The sequence below is a fragment of the Mirounga leonina genome, unplaced genomic scaffold (assembly GCF_011800145.1).
Source record: "Mirounga leonina isolate KUSES-001 unplaced genomic scaffold, KU_Mleo_1.0 Mir_197, whole genome shotgun sequence".
NCBI lineage: Eukaryota > Metazoa > Chordata > Mammalia > Carnivora > Phocidae > Mirounga > Mirounga leonina.
The window spans coordinates 5,528,934-5,548,507 of record NW_023270494.1 but is presented as its reverse complement, the minus strand read 5'-3'; the positions used below and the strand labels follow the sequence as shown (position 1 = coordinate 5,548,507).

At 43.1% G+C, this 19,574-nt stretch overlaps 1 protein-coding gene across 10 annotated transcripts in view; it reads left to right on the top strand.

Annotated features, from left to right (window-relative positions):
- The first annotated feature begins 218 nt into the window (after positions 1 to 218).
- The window catches only part of UNK (unk zinc finger), a 34,661-nt gene continuing 15,305 nt past the window's right edge, over positions 219 to 19,574 (top strand). For 3 of the 10 annotated variants that reach the window (XM_035026004.1, XM_035025998.1, XM_035025996.1), the window contains exon 1: positions 5,748 to 5,967. In XM_035026004.1, the coding sequence (XP_034881895.1) occupies positions 5,801 to 5,967 (167 nt within the window). In that variant the 5' untranslated portion in view covers positions 5,748 to 5,800. The other 7 variants (XM_035026002.1, XM_035026000.1, XM_035026001.1 and 4 more) reach the window with 7 other exon arrangements.

Genomic DNA, 19,574 nt, shown 5'->3' with positions numbered 1-19,574 from the left:
GAACCCAAGACCGACCAAGTCTGACGGCGAGATAATTACTACACTGTTGGTGGCGAAATTACACTTGACCTGTTTCACATAAGTCGTTAGGGCCTCTCTAGCTCTGGGCCCTCTCTACTCCAGAGGCTCCAGTTCCAAGGAAAGCTCCCCTAAGAAACTGGAAACGCACTAGTAAGAAGGAGGACGCGGCGGGACTGCAATCCCCACAAGCCGTGGCGGGCCCTCAGCATCCGGGACATCGTCTGCAAGGATCCCTGGGTATTGTGGTCCATTCCTTTGGCAGCCACCCTCTGCCGACGGTAAAATTCCAGCCGAACGGAGGACCACAACTCCCAGCAACCCTTGCGGCCGTGCGGGGGGTCTTCACGTTCTCGTGGCGCGGCGCAGGCGCACTGGATCCTCGGCGCGGACCGCGCAGACTGAATAATAAAAGGGGAGCGGCGAAGAGGCAGGAAGACAGGACCATGTCGAAGGGCCCCGGGCCCGGCGGCTCCGCAGCTTCCTCGGCGCCCCCGGCCGCTACCGCTCAGGTGCTGCAGGCACAGCCCGAGAAACCGCAGCACTACACGTACGTAGAGCCCCCCCCGCCGCGCGCGCACGCCTGACGTCAGCGGCCAGCGTGAGTCACGCGCGCAGGGAGAGCGCGAGGCGGCCTCTCCCTCCCCCCCTTCCTCCTCCGGCCCGGCCCAGACCGGTTCCAACCTGCTGGGGCCGGTCCCAACTGCCTCCGTCTGCCACCAACCCCTGGTCGGGCTGTGGGGCGGGAAAGCCGGGCCCCGCCGCTGAGTGGGGAAGGCGGCAGTGCGGGGTTCGGAGAGCGCACACCTCAGGCCAGGCCTGTGAGGCCTAACTGTTCCTCAGACCGTAAAACCACAGTATCAGGCACTTGTGGGGCGATAAGAAGCCCAGCACAGAGCCAGGATGGGTGCCTCGGGGGCCAGCCTTAGAGCCGCTGCGAAGGACGGCGCCAGGTTCTGTCAGGCGCCCCGGGTTCCTTGCCCGGGAGGCCTTTTGTGTCCCTGAAGCCCGTATGTTGTCTGTGGAGGCCTCTCTCGCTTGGAACTCGCTGGGACACCTGACCCAGCTTGAGTCGGGGACCCCGAGGGCGATGGGGTCCGAATGTGTCTCCAGGCCCAGCGAAGTACCCTGGCAGAGGGAGCCCCGCGCTCACACCGCAGGAATCCAGTAGCTGGAAAACCCCCTCCCTGGGAATCCGCGTGTGTCTGAGTGTGGGTCCTTGCCGCCTCCTCGTGTCCTTTCAAGCACGTTAAAGGACCACCTAGGGCTAGGTGCCTCGGGAGAAGGAAAGCTGCAGAGGCGGGCCCTCCTGTTAAGCAAGATGTTGGATTCCATTTTCACCCCCCGCCCCGTGCTCTTTGAGCGCCTCCCATCCGTTTGGGGCTCCCAGGTGCTGCGCGTGTTTAGAAGGACCCCCCAGGTGGACGTGAGGCTTGCAACCCTTAAGAGCCACCCAGTAATGCCGCCTGGTGAGCCGAGAGCAGGAAGCCTCTATTGGAGTAGAAGGAACTGAAACTAGACAGGAGGAGCTCCTGTTTGTCACTCACCGCAGTAAGCCCCGTTGGGAAACCGTTTGGGATTGGGGGACATGGGTTTTAGGAAGCTTATTGGTTTCTTTGTGAGATTCCCTGCTATTGGTTGAAATAAGTTGAAGCTTTTCCTTGGCGACAGTCTGACTTGTGTTAACTGTTACTTTTCTATTGTGGCCGTTGCTTTGCGGGTCCTTTCTCACTGGAGTTCTTTCTGCCATCCTTCCATCGGTTTTGGTGAAATGATCTTACCTTAGAGGATTCTGGTCGGTTGAATGGTGTGGTCAAGCAGCAGTATGGTTTTGATTTGAAAATCTGCATACTTCCCATAATGGGAACTTCTTTATAATCTGGTTGCTCGGTTATTTTTCAGTAAAATACGTATAATACTTGGGGTAATGTTTCAGCAACCTCTATGTTGTGTTGTCATTGAGCAGACTATGGAATCTATATTAGAAGGGTTTTCTTACCATTTTGAATTGACAGATGAAACGAGTCAGCATCTGTGTAAATGTTAACATCTGCGTTTTTGTCCTGTTGATGCTTATTTGTTTAAAATCTGTCTTTCCTTTGCTTGTGGGGTAAGTGCAGAATAATCAGTCTTGGCGCTTGAGTTGGCTTAGTTATCAACAGAAGTAGATGAACGCCCAAGCTTGATTGGGTGATTGGAGGTTGTAGGTGTTCCCATCTTTTTATATCCTGTTAACTGTTCATTTGTGTATAGGTTTATGTTTTTATCTCCAGAAATAAGAGGTAGACATCCATTTTCTTCGTTGGTAGATTTATGGGCATTCAGAAGCTGTGATGATTTGGAAAACTTCATTGCCTTGTCATCCCAGGTCTTAGGAGCGCAGGGAGTTTGAGGATACAGATGATGGCACTTGTACACTTACTGGCACTGATTTTTTTTTTAAGGTGAACCCATTTGTTACCCTTGAAGGTTAGACCACAGGAATATTTTTATTTTGATTTTAATGTTTACTTTAAAATTTTGAGCTGGCCAGCATTTTTTTAATTCTCACTTGCAGCATGAATTTCCAGAATTTGTACCAGTCTGAATGTGGCCTTATATATTGCATAGATCCCTTTGTGGAATACAAATATAGACCTTTTTTTTTTTTTTTGGTATGTATTTTTTTACTGGTTAATTTTTTTTTTTTTTTACTTTTTTAAAACTTGTACATGAATTACAATAACTTTGTGTGTTTTTTGTGCCTGATATTATCTGAGATTATGTGATATGCAATAACCTTTGCAATAATCCAGAAGAAATGTGTTAAAATTGAGTGCCCCTCGGGGCACCTGGCTGGCTCAGCAGAGCATGTGACTCTTGATCTTGAGGTTGTAAGTTTGAGCCCCACACTGGGTGTAGAGATTACTTAAACTTTAAAAAAAGTTTAAAAATTGAGTGCCACTCATCATAATGGCAGACAGTCTTGGCAAACTTGGTTGAATCCACCAAAAACAAATATTGCCTTTCCAGAGGCTTGCCTTCTTCTTTTTTTTTTTAAGATTTTATTTATTTATTTGACAGAGGCACAGCGAGAAAGGGAACATAAGCAGGGGGAGTGGGAGAGGGAGAAGCAGGCTTCCCGCTGAGCAGGGAGCCCGATGTGGGGCTCGATCCCAGGACCCTGCGATCATGACCTGAGCCGAAGGCAGACGCTTAACGACTGAGCCACCCAGGCGCCCCTTTTTTAAAATCTTTTTTTTTTTTTTTAAGATTTTATTTATTTATTTGAGAGAGAGAGAATGAGAGACAGAGAGCATGAGAGGGAAGAGGGCAGAGGGAGAAGCAGACCCCCTGCTGAGCAGGGAGCCTGATGTGGGACTCGATCCCGGGACTCCAGGATCATGACCTGAGCCGAAGGCAGTCGCTTAACCAACTGAGCCACCCATGCGCCCCATAGGCTTGCCTTCTTGCCCCACAAATAAAGTCCTAGAATTTGAGCTCTCTTCTTCTTAAACCAAGAGGATTATTCATAACATAGTTTGAATGATAATTTTGTTGGTTTTTTTTCCCTAAACTCATGAATAATCTTGCTTTAAGAAAAACTTTGAAATAATCCTTTTAGGTAATTGGTATAGTAGGCACTTGTGCTAGACCTGAGGAATCCAACCCTTTAGAAAATGGCTATATTAGAATTTCCTCTTATTCAGCTCCAAGTATTTGATTAGCATGCAGTAAAATGATAATGTGCATGTATTAGTCCTCTTCCAATACAAGAACCACCTCACATCTTGCTAGGTAATTTGTACTTTTATTTGACAAAGACTGAATTTAATCCACCTGTTTTCAGAACAAGTCCCATCTTGTATTAGAAGAGTTTTATAAAAACAGATTTAAGAATGGGAAATTTTGGAGCAATTACATTCCCAAATGTGTCTACAAATTTAGCTAACTTTGGGTTTTTTACTGTATAGCAATTATATTATTAAAAGTATATAGTTGAAAGGTCACCAAAAAAAAAAAACAACCTGCCTTCCAAAATATCCAGGTTTCTGCCATATTATTTAGACCCTATAAGAGGATGTAAGCCTTAAAGACAGTAGATAATTTTTGGATTCTTTCACTTGCAGTTGATTCTCAGTCCTCTTAATGCCCTTAGGGTAAAGGAAAATGAAATTCTAGTTTAGTGAAGGTTTTTTGGAGTTTCACTGGCCACTGGGTGGTTTCTTTCTTTTTTTTTTTTTTTAAAGATTTTATTTATTTGACAGAGAGAGACACAGCGAAAGAGGGAATACAAGCAGGGGGAATGGGAGAGGGAGAAGCAGGCTTCCCGCGGAGCAGGGAGCCCGATGCCGGGGCTCGATTCCAGGACCCTGGGATCATGACCTGAGCCGAAGGCAGACGCTTAACGACTGAGCCACCCAGGCGCCCCACTGGGTGGTTTCTTATAGGTAGAGGATAAATGCTTTATAGCCTCATCTAGCCAAGTGTTATTATTATTTTTTTTTTTTAACTTAGGACTGTTCCCTGGGCATCTTTAAACAGGGACAATGTAGCACTACTTACATAGATAACTATTTTGAGGCAAATTTGTTAATTTATACATTGTATATATGTCATGAACTTTACTTGATTGCATCTGACTGTGTTTTGGAAAATCCAGGAAATGAAAATGTATTTAAATCATTATTGCAAATTGCAGTAAAATTGTAAATACATTACTAGAGTACAGCTTGTTGCACAACAGAAGTCACTGGAAGTGTTGCTAGGCAATGTCAGCAAGCATGAGTTAAATTACCAATAAATATTTCTGGATCTTGTTTACTTGTTTACCAAGTAGAACTAATTTCTTACCGGACAAAAATTAAGAGCTCATTGTGGTCTTCACTCAAGCCCACAAAACTCCCATTCATAATTAAGTGCCCATGGAAGGGTAGAACCAAGTGTAGCACCTAGTTGATATTTGCTATGAAAGTAATGATTAAAATGAAGATTTGCTTAATGGTTAAGTTTTTTTGTTTTAATCCAGCTATGTTAGATACTAAAGAAGGCTTCCCCACAATCCATTTGCATCTGCTTTGACTGGTGGTTTCTATCAACCTACAAAGACTGACTTATTGGTGAGGGCAGCTGGACAACTCTGAGAGCAACTTAGAGAAATCCATCTTGGGCACACTCTATAAAGGAGCTCCTTCTCTGGAAATAGCACCCCAGATAAGTGCACAAAAGCAAGACACCCTCGTGGACCTACTTCCTCCCGCTTTCAACACCCTGATGCCTGAAGGTGAGGTCTCCTTCCTGTGTGTCTTAGAAGCCATGAGCTCACTTAGGTAATGAGAGCCCTGCAGCAGCCTGAGCACCACACATCTGCAGGCTTTCCTGCCAGACCTTTGCCTAAAGGTTATTTTTCTCATTAGGAGAGGCTCTAGGTGTCACAAGAATGATAAAAGTAAGGTTGCATTTAAAGCTACATTACTTTAAATACTGGACTGGTGTAGGGATTATTTTCCCAAACGGGGCAGTACTTACTTAATGATTAAGTTTTTCGTTTTGTTGTTGTTGTTTTTTTTTAATCCAGCTATGCTTGATACTAAAGGAGGTTTTCCCACATTTGCATCTTCTGTGTTTTGAAATTGCAACTATGGACAGTTATGGCTAATCCTAGTAGATTGTCTTCCCTTCTTTTAACATCTTGGATGAATTGGGGGCACACTAATGTGTTAAGTGAAGATGGATGTTGAATGTAAGTTTCTCTGCCATTCTTAGCCGATGTATAAAAATTACATTAGTGTAATTGCTAAAAATGCCAAGAATTTGGGTTCAGTATCCTTCTGGACAATGTAGCTTTCTTGTTTTCTTACCATATAGATACTGTGTAGACTCGCACCAGCCAGCCATCTTAAAATACTGCATGGGCCACAGAGATATCTGCGGAGAAAGTATGGGTAAAATCAGTGCATATGATAATAGGTATGGGGTTTATTTTTGGGGTGATGGAAATGTTCTGGAATTAGATAGTGGCAGTAATTCTCCAACATGGTGAATATACTAAGAACCACTGAGACGTACACTTTAAAATGGTGAGATTTTTGTGTTGTATAAATTACATCTCAATTACTTTTTTAAAAGGATTTTTAAAAAAATCAGTGCATTAAGAGTCTATCAGGCTCATATGGCCTATCAGGGCTTGGCAGCATCATTTGGTATGGAAAAGCCTGTAGTTTGTGAAAAGCTCCTTGGTGCCCCTTTTCCAGCCTTCTCAATGGCTTAGTCCCTGTGTATCCATTCTAGGTGAACGCCCTCATGTTCTAGGTCTGTGGAGATGCTTTTGAGATAAGAAGTGAATACTCAGCAAGTCTGAGACTCCTAGTCGTTGGTAGTTGTACTTCAAATTGTCTCTGAATTGACAGCCATTATAAGGAACAAGCACATTTCCCCAGTGCCTTTGTAAAGATGAATTGAGCTTCCTAGGGTGGGTGGGAGATAGAAAGTTGCTGTTCTTGCCGAAATGTAATGAATTCCATTCTCAGGTATTTTATGGTTTTAATGTTCACTTGACATTTCTTTAAGGACAGGCCACATATTGTAGGCATTTTAAATTATAACAGTCGCTATAATATTTTAGTTCTAATAGTCACAAATTTTTTTATTATTTCTCTACACAATCCCTCAACTTTCACCCCTTTTTTCTTTGCCAGTTTGTAGAATTTGACAGCAGTATCAAGAGCTGATGAGGAAGAGAAGATGGAAAGGAGTCTAGCGACTTAAAAATCTCATAGCGTTCTCTGTGAGGTGACCTTTTTCCTGTTGGGGGCTCAACTTATTTAGGAGATAAAGAAGATACTCAGGCCTGTGATAGTATCATCATGTCATATCTGAGCTTATTGAAATGTTGCATCCCTTTCCTTATTCTTTATATCACAGTTTACTTTTTGTGTTCCTAAGTCGACTCATTTGTTTCCTACTAGTATTTGAAACATCATGTGGCCACCATAAGTCCTAACAAATTAACTTCTGATGAGGAGGGGAAAGGCCCACGTGCCCACCTTCCTGTGAAATTTGGGCATTGTCACGAAACTACCCCCATTGAGGAGACGTAGTTATGCTTAGGAAAGAAGAGGTTGAGAAAAACTTTTGGCCTGGTGTTTTATGACTTAAAAGTTTCAAATAGTAGTTTTTATATGTAAGTTTCTATTAATACCGGTAAGAACATTACTATGTCTTTTTGATGAAACTTTCACTGCTTAGACGTGCCAAGTATTTGGTAGCCCATCCCATTAGGATTTGTGTAAATCAGTCTTTCCAAATATAACATAAATTAGAAGCCCGTGCTTGTATTTTCTATTTAAAAGAAAAAACCCAAAACTTAAATTTTATAATTGAACTAAGAGTACTTTATAATGAATACATAAAATGAATATTAAATTTCTAGTAGAGCATGTTAAAGGTAACATTTTCGTTTTTTATTTTTAGTAACTTATTTTGTGGTTATTGTGATTATGGCCTGTTAAAAAAACTCCCTGACATATTTTGAACAGCTTCTAGAGAGTCATTTATGTTTATCTGCAATTACTCTTGTTTTTCTTTTTAGCTCAATTAAGAAAAACATAGTTAGCAGTCAGCGCAATGTGTACGAGTACTGGCTCTAGGGCCAGACGGATTGGGTTTGGAGCCCAGCTCTGCCACTTACTAGCTGTGGGACCTTAGGCAAGTGACTTTCCTCTTTCTATGTCAGTTTCCTGAGGATACCAATGGTACCTATTCCGTGGAGTTGTTACGAGGTCTAAGTGAGTTAATATATGTAAAGTGCTTAAAATAGCACATGGCATTTAGCACAGTGTAAGTATCATCTTACCAATATTTGAACAATGCCCAAGTTACTGCTTTCAGTTTCATTGCTACCTCCTTCAACAGCCTTAACCAAATGCTTCTTTAGCTACATCTACCCTAAAGTGGAATCGGCAGTTCCTAGGGCACATGTGGGTCAGTGTTGTCTGCAGAGAGCATATTCCTCTCCTCCATACCCAAATTTTACTTCAGTTGCCATTCTTCCAGTAGCCTCTATCAGGCTACCTGTATCTTACATGATGGATTTGTGTTCTAAACAACAGATCTGCTCTTACAGGGCCAAAGACTTTGTTTTACAGAAAACAGTGTACAAAATAACACATCAGTTCAAACGTATATATTCGAACATTCATCAAATTGGGTTTTTTTTCAAGCCAGGAAAACTGAATCGAGTCAAGGTGTTACTTAAGGAGGAATGAACCAGGGTTTTCAGTACTCCTCACATACATTCTCCACAATCAGTGATGTGAGTGAACCTTCCCTGAATTTTCTCTCCTCAGTTTTACCAGTTCCAAAAACTTTGGGTCAAGGGCGCAGTCCTAGAAAGAAGGAAGCAGGGACATGTAGGATTAGCTGCCAACATCATATCGTTCATGGCTCTTGTTAGTTCTCTGGCCCAGGAGGGCTCACAGGTGTCAGACCTTTTCCAATGAAGAGTGGGCTGCAGTCATTTACCCATGAGTGGCTCCCCCACCTGAAAGCGTTTGCTTTCATAAGTGCCTGTAGCACTTACACTGTGGGTTCCTGTGTATGTTTCTGTGGGTTAGGATAGTTGTATTATATCCAGGAGGTTCACACTGGCTCTAAGGTCCTACTATATGTACTCTGGCTAAAAGTCAGTTATAGAATCAAAGCCTACCTTAAATGTTCAGACACACTCAGAGATTCATTAGACACTTACTTTATCTGCCTGAATAACACTATCTGAGCTTGCTTTTCTGCCAGAGAGAATGTTTTAAACCAGGATCACTTGAGATTTGGAAACCAAATCTCTATAGCCGTATAGTGCTTTTTTGGAATTGTCCAAATATTTGCCAATCAAATTTTAGCTTTATTTAGTCTTGTTTTTTAAAAGCCATTTGCTATGAATAAAATTTATGAAAGAGAGGGGGCGCTTGAGTGGCTCAGTTGGTTGAGCTTCTGACTCTTGATTTCGACTAAGGTCATGATCTCAGGGTCGTGAGATCAAGCCCTTGCGTCAGGCTCTATGCTCAGCATGGAGTCTGCTTGAGATTCTCTCTCTCCCTCTCCCTCTTTTTCTTTCTTTCTCAAATAAATGAAATCTTAAAAAGCCATTTTCTGGCAACTCCCACTGATGTGGTTATTGTTACATAGTTGTATGGTTTCTGGGCTTTGTGTCAAAACAGAATGTATATGTATATCTTTATAAACAGTCTAGAACTAATAATAATTTGTCTTAAGCTCTTCAAAGATTGGGAAAGATTTGCAGCAAATTGTAAGAAATACATTTATATATATGATTGTGTATGTGTATGTATTTGGATAAGTTAGGATTCTTAATCTACTGTTTATCAGCTCTTATAATATCTTCCTTGGACTTAAAAAATCTTTTATTCTCAAACTTAAAAATGAAGAGTTTTGATAAGCCATGATCTATGATTTCTGTGACTAAATGTTTTTGGGGAGTTATGTATGGGTAGGTTAATATGAATATGGAAAGCAGATTACAGATAAGTATCATTTGAGTCTTTGCATACTACAGTGTGATATTTGACAGTGACTCCAGAGGTTTTTTTTTTTTTCCCCCTCTTTGTTAGTTGCAGAATCCTATCAATGTCTGGTGAGATTTCAATAAAGAATATTGAACAACAGGGGTACCTGGCTGGCTTAGTTGGTAGAGCATGTGACTCTTGATCTCGGGATCCTGAGTTCAAGCCCCACATTGGGTATAGAGCTTACTTAAAAAAAATACTGAAGAACAAGACCATTTTTTTGCATTTTAAGATTCTGTTTCCATGGTAAAACTTGTACATTGCTTGAAAAAGATGAAATTTAGTTTTTATGAGACTAGCTGTAATAAAGATGAGTATTTGTGGCTTATTAGAGATGCGGGCACATCACATTTCCCATGTGAGCCTTGTGAAAAGTGCTATGACTGGCCAGGAGAGCAGCAGGCTCCCCAGGAGCAGGTGCTTCCTCATGGCCCTTCAGTGTCATGACCTCCAGGTTGGGGGGAAAGGGGGTATCTGGGGTTTCTTCAGTTGGCTCAGTCTGTTGCCTGTTGTCCGCTTTTTGCTGGGCTCACATTTTGCTGTTCATTGTGTGTACTGGGATTCGTCGCGTCTTCAACAAGTCTGGTGTTGCAGCACCATCTCCTGTTGCTTCTCCAGAGGCCGTCACTGTGTTGCTTATTTGCCTTTTTACTCAAATCTAATCACTCTGCATATGTGTCCAAATCAGGTTCTACAAATCACAAACCAGATGACATTCTAATAGTTACTTACTTTACGAAAATATTTACCACCGTTCACTTTTTTTTAAGTTTTTTTTTTTTTTTTTTAATTTTATTTATTTGACAGAGAGACACAGCGAGAGAGGGAACACAAGCAGAGGGAGTGGGAGAGGGAGAAACAGGCTTCCCGCGGAGCAGGGAGCCCAATGCGGGGCTCGATCCCAGGACCCTGGGATCATGACCTGAGCCGAAGGCAGACGCCCAACGACTGAGCCACCCAGGCGCCCCCCAGTTCACTTTTAACTTAAAGGAGCTCTTTTGGCAACATCTTTCTTTTTTTTTTTTTAAAGATTTTATTTATTTATTCATGAGAGACAGAGAGAGAGAAAAGCAGAGGGAGAAGCAGGTTCCCAAGGAGCAGGGAGCCCGATGCGGGACTCGATCCCAGGACCCCGGGATCATGACCTGAGCCGAAGGCAGACGCTTAACCGTCTGAGCCACCGAGGAGCCCGCAACATCTTTCATTTAATTTTGGATCAGGATAGATTCCCTGTCAAGCTGTCATTAATATTGTGGATTTCTTTCCCAACAAAAAGGTTTTTTTAATTCTAAAAGTTATTAATCACAATTCAGTAAAGAAAAGTCAAGATAACTTCTAAAATCAATAATAGTGAATGTATTTTCCTTTCTAGGCCCCCCCCCCCCAATTATAGTCTGGGGACATAATTCCGTAATTTTTCTTGATAAATCTTTGGATTGTACCCAGTTTTTGCCAAATAGTCATCATAATACCCCTTAGTTTTTGGAGGAAACAGAAAAAGGAATTTAATACATTTCTAGTGATCTCCACACATTCCCAGGAATTAACAGAACAAGTCTGGTTGCTTTTCTAGTCTGCATGTGAGTCTGATCTCAAAATTAGTGTTCGGGGTGAGGAACAAAGCTGGGCAGACATTGTGGGGAAGGTAGCTAGAGAAGTTACTGGTTTATTAATTGCCAGGAGAAGCACCTAAATCAGAGATTGGAATTGCTTCTGTTTTGCTGGGTTAGTATATAGTTGCTATGGACCAGGCTTGTACCACTTGTGAAGCTCTGTGCCTTTGCTTTTTCTTGTACAAACCTATCTTGAATACCTGCTGTGAGCCAGCTCTTGCAGAGGTAGAGAAATGATAGACATGGCTACATACAAAGGAGTTGAAATCGACTGTGGTAGGGGCTCTCTGGGCTGTATTCATACCTTGGTAGTGGAAACGTGGAAGGAGGGTGATTAACTCCAGTGGGCTGTGCCAGGGAACCCTCATGTGGAGAAGAAGCCAAAAGGGTGATCCAGACACCGGGAGCAATATCATCGAAAGTGTAGAGATGTGAAGGGAGGGTTGTGGTGTGTTGGGGAATACCAACTCTTCAGAGCAGAGGTCGGCAAACTACAGCTTGTAATGCCAGATGCAGCCTGCCACCTGCCTTCGTATGGCCTGTGAGCTAAGAATGGCTTTTACATTTTTAACGGTTGAAAAAGAATCGATAATATTTCATGACACATGAAAATTGTATGAAATTCACATTTCAGAATCCGTAAATAAAGCTTTGATGGAACCCTCCCCCATTGGTTTACATATCGTCTAGCTGTTTTTGCACTATAACTGCAAGATTCCATATCGTGACAGAGACGGTACACGGCACTCCCCTCGCTTGGTATTGCTGTTCAGCATACACATGGCGAGGACACCATTACAACTTGACAGTGTTTCCAGTCCATGTGTATCAGCACACCACAATGTTTTATTTATTCCTTATTACCAGTGCTCGCCAATCATGTCAGGACAGGTGAGGAAGAGAAAAATGGACTTGGAATATCATGTTTTAGGGCATGATGGAGTGTGAATTCTTTTGTTATCAAATTAGGTAGCAAAGCTATCTTTAATTTTTTTTTTTTTTTAAGATTTTATTTGAGAGAGAGAATGAGAGACAGAGAGCACGAGAGGGAAGAGGGTCAGAGGGAGAAGCAGACCCCCCGCTGAGCAGGGAGCCCGATGTGGGACTCGATCCCGGGACTCCAGGATCATGACCTGAGCCGAAGGCAGTCGCTTAACCAACTGAGCCACCCAGGCGCCCCCAAAGCTATCTTTAGTAAGAGCTGTGCTGTGAGAAGACCCATCAACATTACCAGACTAAAGAGTTGTCACGATAGGCCCAACACACAGGAAGGAAATGGTTGGAAAAATTAGAAATCTTTTTTTTTTTAAGATTTATTTGTTTATTTGACAGAGACACAGTGAGAGAGGCAACACAAGCAGGGGAGTGGGAGAGGGAGAAGCAGGCTTCCCGCGGAGCAGGGAGCCCGGTGTGGGGCTCAAACCCAGGACCCTGGGATCGTGACCTGAGCCGAAGGCAGACGCTTAACTGACTGAGCTACCCAGGCGCCCTGGAAAAATTAGAAATCTTAAAGGGACTGTTTTATCACAGCAGAATTTCTTCACAATAAGGAAAATGAGGCTATGACTGGAGTAAGTTTCTCCAGTGGCTCATTGATTAGCTGAACAAGGAAAGCCATTTACTGATACTGACGATAGTGAATGAATTATATTGTGTGTGATTGCAGCAGCTGAAGAAATGTGTCCTGAGCAGACTTGTTTAAAAGTGTTAGCTTTTCGTCAAGAACAGCTTCTCAAAATGTGGAAGTCCCTGGGAGGAATAGCAGTAGTCAAAATACCAGGCAAATTATTTCATGTAGGTTTCCCTTGGGCTCTTGATGAGTCAACAGATGCCACTGTTACTGTTTAGTTGGTTTCTTCATGGAGTCAGTGCCTCATTTGAAGTGACTGAAGAATTGGCATCAATGAATAGTCTACTTAAAATAATGACAGCTGAGAATATTTTCAAAAAAGTTAGGGAAAAACTCAGTACAACCTGACGTATGATCTGCTAATACCTGTTAGCTGATGATGGTAAGAATGTGTAGAGCAGAAAAAGATTTAACTGGACAAATTTACAAAGCTTATGAAAATGTAAGGTGTTTAAAGTCTGTGGTTATTCATTGTATTATTCATTAGCAGGTACTTTGCAGAAAAATTTTTGAATCCATCGTGTCATTGAACTGTTAGAATCAGCAATGAACTTTACTCCCTCATGTGGACTTCACCATGAGAATCAATTCCATTAATTTTTGTTAGAGAAGCTGAATATTCTGGCATGCCCTACTACACAATAGTTTGATGGCTTAGCAGTGGTAAAGTTTTCTTATAATTTTCTGAGTTCAGGGCTGATGTTGAAATTTTTCTGAATGAGAAGAATCATTCTCAACCACTATTCTTGAATGCTGAATAGCTTTGGAAATTGGCTTTTCCTGCAGACTTGATAAGGTTTCTTAAAGACTTCAGCCTAAAATTACAAGACAGCTTCTTTGCAAACCTTAAATTGTAGTAAAGTTATTTTGACAACGAATGTTTGAATCATAAGTCGTGTCAAACTTTTTTTTAAAGATTTTATTTATTTGATAGAGCGGGAGAGCACAAGCAGGGGGAACAGTAGAGGGAGCGGGAGAAGCAGGCTCCCTGCTTGGCAGGGAGCCTGATGCGGGGCTCGATCCCAGGACCCTGGGATCATGACCTGAGCCGAAGGCAGGCGCTTAACCATCTGAGCCACCCAGGCGCCCCATGTGTCAAACTACTTTATACACTTCCTGTGTCCTGTCAAAAGTTAAAACGGGGAGACGAACCATGAGAGACTATGGACCCTGAGAAACAAACTGAGGGTTCTAGAGGGGAGGGGGGTGGGTTAGCCTGGTGATGGATATTAAAGAGGGCACGTGTTGAATGGTGCACTGGATGTTACACACAAACAATGAATCATGGAACACTGAATCAAAAACAAATGATGTATGGTGATCAACATAATAAAATAAAATTTTTAAAAAAAGTTAAAGGCAAGACTCCATTCCTACACAAAGTTACTGTGGATATGATTTCTAAACACAAACTACAGTTCTAGCAGTGATTTTGCTGCTTGATGTGAATGCAAAAGAAATTTCCTTATTTCAAAATCCATTTACCTGTGCAACTAAGGAGTTTACACCAAACTGTCAATTAGAAGCGATTAAAAGGCAACTATCAAGACTAATAGAATTCTGTAGGTGTCTTCTAAGAGAAGAATGTGCTCAATTAAAATGCTTGTGGAATGATAACAGCATTTGGCAGTACCTATCATTTTCAAAGATGTGAAAGACATTTTCAAAGATGAAATCTGTAAAATCTGATTATAGAATCTGCATTAACAGATGAACATTTGTAATCAATTTGATGAAAGGGACCTTAACTTTACAAATGTTATCCCATCCCCCCAAATCTGATCTTATTAGTAGAACCTCTACAAAAATTGTAGCCAATTACTAGATTTAAAATCTTTTTTTTTTTTTAAAGATTTTATTTATTTATTTGAGAGAGAATGAGAGAGAGTACATGAGAGGGGGGAGGGTCAGAGGGAGAAGCAGGCTCCCTGCTGAGCAGGGAGCCCGATGCGGGACTCGATCCAGGGACTCCAGGATCATGACCTGAGCCGAAGGCAGTCGCTTAACCAACTGAGCCACGCACGCGCCCACTAGATTTTGAATTTCATCAATTAAAAAAATGTGGAAGTTTGTTTTGTTCTGTAAGAACATATTATTCTCAGTTTGGCCTCTTGGCCCTCAAAGTCTAAAATACTAACTGGTCCTTTACAGGAAAAGTTTGCTAACCCTGCTCTAGAGTCTGGTTTGTTGTCGGGGAAGTGGCAGCAGGGCAGGTAGAGTCAGAGTGAGGTCATGTGACCCTATTCTAGAAGCCGTGGGAGACTAGATACAGATTAGAATACCAGCTCCTTTCTCCCCATTGCCTCTAAACTTACATAGTTTTTCTGTTCGCTCTGATACTTTTCTGTTCATTCAGTTTGTTTAAATTCTCTTCACACTTCTCCCTGGACGAGAGTGAAGAGAGTGAAACACCCAAATTGATAAACCTATTAAGTGAGACAACTTGGAATAGGATTTAAAGTTTACCTGGAAATTGAACTGGTAGCAGTTTAGAACTTGATTTAACACCTCCTTCAGGGTGATGTAACTTACTGAATTTATTGTTAATCCCTTAAATGCTATCACTGGTAGTGGGGCAAGTGATTGAATTTAGATTTCCAATAGCCTGTTTTTTACTGTTACTTAGAGTTTTGGAAAATAAAAATAATCCAATAAATGTTGAAAGTATCATTTGATTTTTTTTTTAAATGTGGTTGCATATACTTGATTTTAAAAGTTTTTAGGTAAAAGTATTAATAGTTGTGTAAAGCGGTTTAGCAATATGATAGGTACATTATGACTATATCTGTGTAAAAATACCAAGAGAAAATTTACCAAAACGCTAACATTAGTGATGGGATTAAGGGCGATTTTCTCCATTTTCCAAAATTTTTGTAAGTGGGCGTGTGGCTTTCATAATCTTTTACATTTACAAATAAACCATTGCTAGGATAATTAATGTGATGTCCTGAAAAGGAGCAAAAGGTAGCTTTGATTTAAGCTCAGCCGTGGGGCAGACAGGAAGGCACTGCTTAGTAAAGATGAAGCTCTGAGCAATCGAGTATCCATCCCTTCTTCCTGTTGAAGGCGTGGCTTTCTGTGACAGAGCTCTTACTTGCCCAGGGCCTGTGTGGTTTCTGGACTGATTTTGGCCATAGTAGCTCACCAAGGCCTTGCAGTTTGAAACTATTCTATGTTACTGGCTTTTATTCTTGAGTGCAGGTATTCCTGGGAGATGGGAGTATGAAGCACTTAGTTGTGTGGCCCTTGTGCCTTCCCCAGAGTTTGGGGCGGGGGGGAGTGAGTAGTTGGTGTGTTTTCCCTCCTGTTGAATTAAAGAGTGAATCTCAACCTATTTAGTTTCTTAGATCTTGAACTTTCAAAGCCTTAAAATGAAAGAGATGGATTGGAGCTTAACAGTGACAGTTGTGCATGTCCACTGAAAATTTGTTGAATTTCAATCCATGAAAATAGAAAGTGATTTCTAAGTGGTTTTGTCCTTGCCTTCTGGGTACTGTATTGCCTGTTAGCAGAGGGTCAAGTGGGAGAGGGAGAATGGGAAATTCTGAACAAACATTCTGGTTCCTAGGTAGCAGATGGTACAGTTCCATTCATGATTTTAGCAAAAAGTTAGAAATTTATCTCCTCTGATTGCAGTTGGTTAAAAGTGGGCTCTCTGCCTGTGTAAATTTGGTCACTCAGCCCCTTCTCTCATGAGGGGCTTTTCTGCAGGACACTCTGCCCTATCTGCTGAGTTACAGGTTTCCTGCTGTGTGGTACTTTCCACAAGGGAATAGGGATTAGGCTTTCACCTCTCAGTGCTCTGCCTGCTGGCGGCATCATAAAGCTGTCGGTATTGCTTTGTGGGCTCTGCCCTACTGTGACTTCATTTCTTGTATTCATTCAGCAAACTGTATTCAGTTCTTACTTGCTGTCAAGGATTTTATAATCTAGTAGTAGAGAAAAATGTACAGATTATTAATATGCATTGCAGGATAAAGGCTATAAAAATGTCTAGAGAACATGCTGGCAAAACTTAGAGATTAACTTTTAACTAGGGACAAGGGCAGAAAGGGGAGGATAGGTGGAAGTCAAGGAAAGTAACATGGAGGTGGTGGCATCAGATTTATTACCATTGAATTCAGCCTTGAAAGATTTCTACAGGTAAGGAAGCGGACATAAAGAAGAGTTAAAGATCTATTTGCAAGTCACCAAGGACTCCAGTTTTAGCAGCTGGAATGGAGAGGAATCAAGGGAATTAAGGCTGGAAAAAAAGTATTGGGCCAGATGTTTAGGCCTGGAATGCCAGGCTAAATGGTTGGTGCTTATCTGGAGCTACTGGGGGAAGCTAAAGACTTCTAAGAAAGTGAGAATTAAATTTGGGCTCTAGGAAGAATAAACAAGTGCTGTGTAGTATAAATTGGACAAGGGAGAGACTGGAAGCAAAGTACCAAGTCCCTGACCTACGACTTAAAGTGAGATAATTTGTTGCCTGGTGTCTGTCTTTCTCTGTGGCATCCCTGCCAGCCAGAGCCCTTGTGGAGCCCCGGTATTTGCGTGTGGCACCGTGGACATGGCTGCCCCAAGCAAGCAGGCTTGCTGAGACGCTCCTCCAAGAGGACAGACTATGCCCGAAGTCAGGGTGACTTCCCCTGGCGGCCTCCTGGTTTTTTTACTGAGGCACTGATACCAAGCAGACAGGCACCACTCAGAGTTGGCAGATTTAACAAATAAAAATATAGGATACCAGTTAGATTGGAATTTCAAATAATGGATACATTTTTATCAGTATGCCCCGTGAAATACTTGGTTTATCTGAAATTCTGATTTAACTGGGTGTCCCATGTTTAATCTGACAATCCTAACCACTCTTCACTCTTCTGCTCCTGGCCCTGGATTCTGCTTCCTCCTCTCCCATTTTCCACCTCTTACCTCCTGAGCTAGTCTCCTGGTGGGTCCAGAGTCAGATGGAGTATGTGCTGCCCAGGAGGGATCTGCCTAGTAGTTTGGAGGATGGGTGTCCCATCTCAGTGCCAGGGTTTGGGACATGTGTGCAGCACGAGGTACAGCTTTCTGTCCAACCAGACAGAAAGAAAGACCTTGTGTTCCAGTGCCAAAAGGGACAGGAGAACATCAGGCCCTAGGGAGACTTCTGGGTTTCTGCCTGGTATCTCCAAATGTACCTGGGACCCAGAGATGATGTCCCTGCAGTTTGGCTCCTCCTGCACCTCACCTTATCCTCCTTTCCCCTTTCCAGTTCCTCTCTACCCCACTCACATCCCACAAAGGTACTTGGAACTCTTGGACCTAGACATACTCTCTAAGTTCATACTTAGCCCTTTGCCTAAAACATCCTTCCCCATTCTTTTTTTTTTTTTTTTTTTTAAGATTTTATTTATTTGACAGAGAGAGACACAGTGAGAGAGGGAACACAAGCGGGGGGAGCGGGAGAGGGAGAAGCAGGCTTTCCGCGGAGCAGGGAGCCCAATGCGGGGCTCGATCCCAGGACCCTGGGATCATGACCTGGGCCGAAGGCAGACGCTTAACGACTGAGCCAGCCAGGCGCCCCCATCCTTCCCCATTCTTCCACCCACCAGCACCTCCCCATTTCCCTTCCTCTCCCAGCCTGGGCCCCATACTCTGGGTTCCCAAGGAACCCTCAGCAAACCTCCTTTACAACCTTTTCCACACTTGATTGATTCTGCCTGTTACTTTTATGTCTCTCCCATGAAGGTATGGGCTTCCAAGGCAAGGACCTGCTTCTTCATTAGGGTCCTCAGTGCCTGCCACTGTGCCCGCACCTGGTAGATGATCAATAAATATGTGCTGAATGAACAGCAGACTGTTTGGAAGTTTTACTGCCCTTTAAACCTTTATTTGTATTCTTCAGGGAGCACCCAGCTCCAGCTTCCCCTGGCCCATACATACCCCTGGACACTTCTCCATACTTTAAGGCGGAGAGGATTTTTTTTTTTTTTTAGCACTTTTCATTAGCAGTAAAGAAAACCTGTCTGGAAAGTCTCAGCCCTCAACCTACCTGTCTCTACACCTTCTATATGCCCAGACTAATAAGGCCTCAAGTATCCTGGCATGAGCCACATCCTCTCACCTTTGTCCCATGCCTTCTAGCCTCAGGTGCTCCTCCAAGCCTGGACAGTTCCTTCAGGTCAGGTGGTTGTTCCCTCTGTGCCCCCTTCTGCACACGCTCTTCTGTGCCTTCTGGAATCATCCTCGTTGCTGGCATCAAATGCCCTCTGTCGAGCCATTTGTTGCCCGCACTGTTAGGGCTTAAGGGAATGAATAAAGAGAACTGTGCTGCCTGCCTGTCCCTGCTGTGTAGGGGCTCCCAAGTCTAAGACACCCTTCACCTGGACACATAGAGTGAGCAAAAACACAGATGGATGGCATGTTCTGTAAGGGGGTAAGTGGGTCTGGGGCCCTCCGCTGGGTGGTTCATGGGAGAGTGCTATGTTGGGGTCTCTTGGCTATTACATGCAGAGGAGAGGGACAAAGGTTGGGAGGAGGCCAAAAGGACAGTGCCCCCAAATCCCCAGGTTAGGCAGGGCGTAAACAGCCCCAGCTGCTGCAGGTATGCAGTTGTGAGACCACTGGGGGCAGGCAAGGCTGGGAGGGACAGTCTCTTCAGATGCTTCTGTAAAAGGAGCTCCTTCCCAGGCACTAACCTGTGTAGTGCTAGGAAGTGTCTCTGGGAGGAAGTCGGACAGTAATTTTCTGACTCAGTAGTTGAGAGGAACACCTTGTGACTTGGGCTTT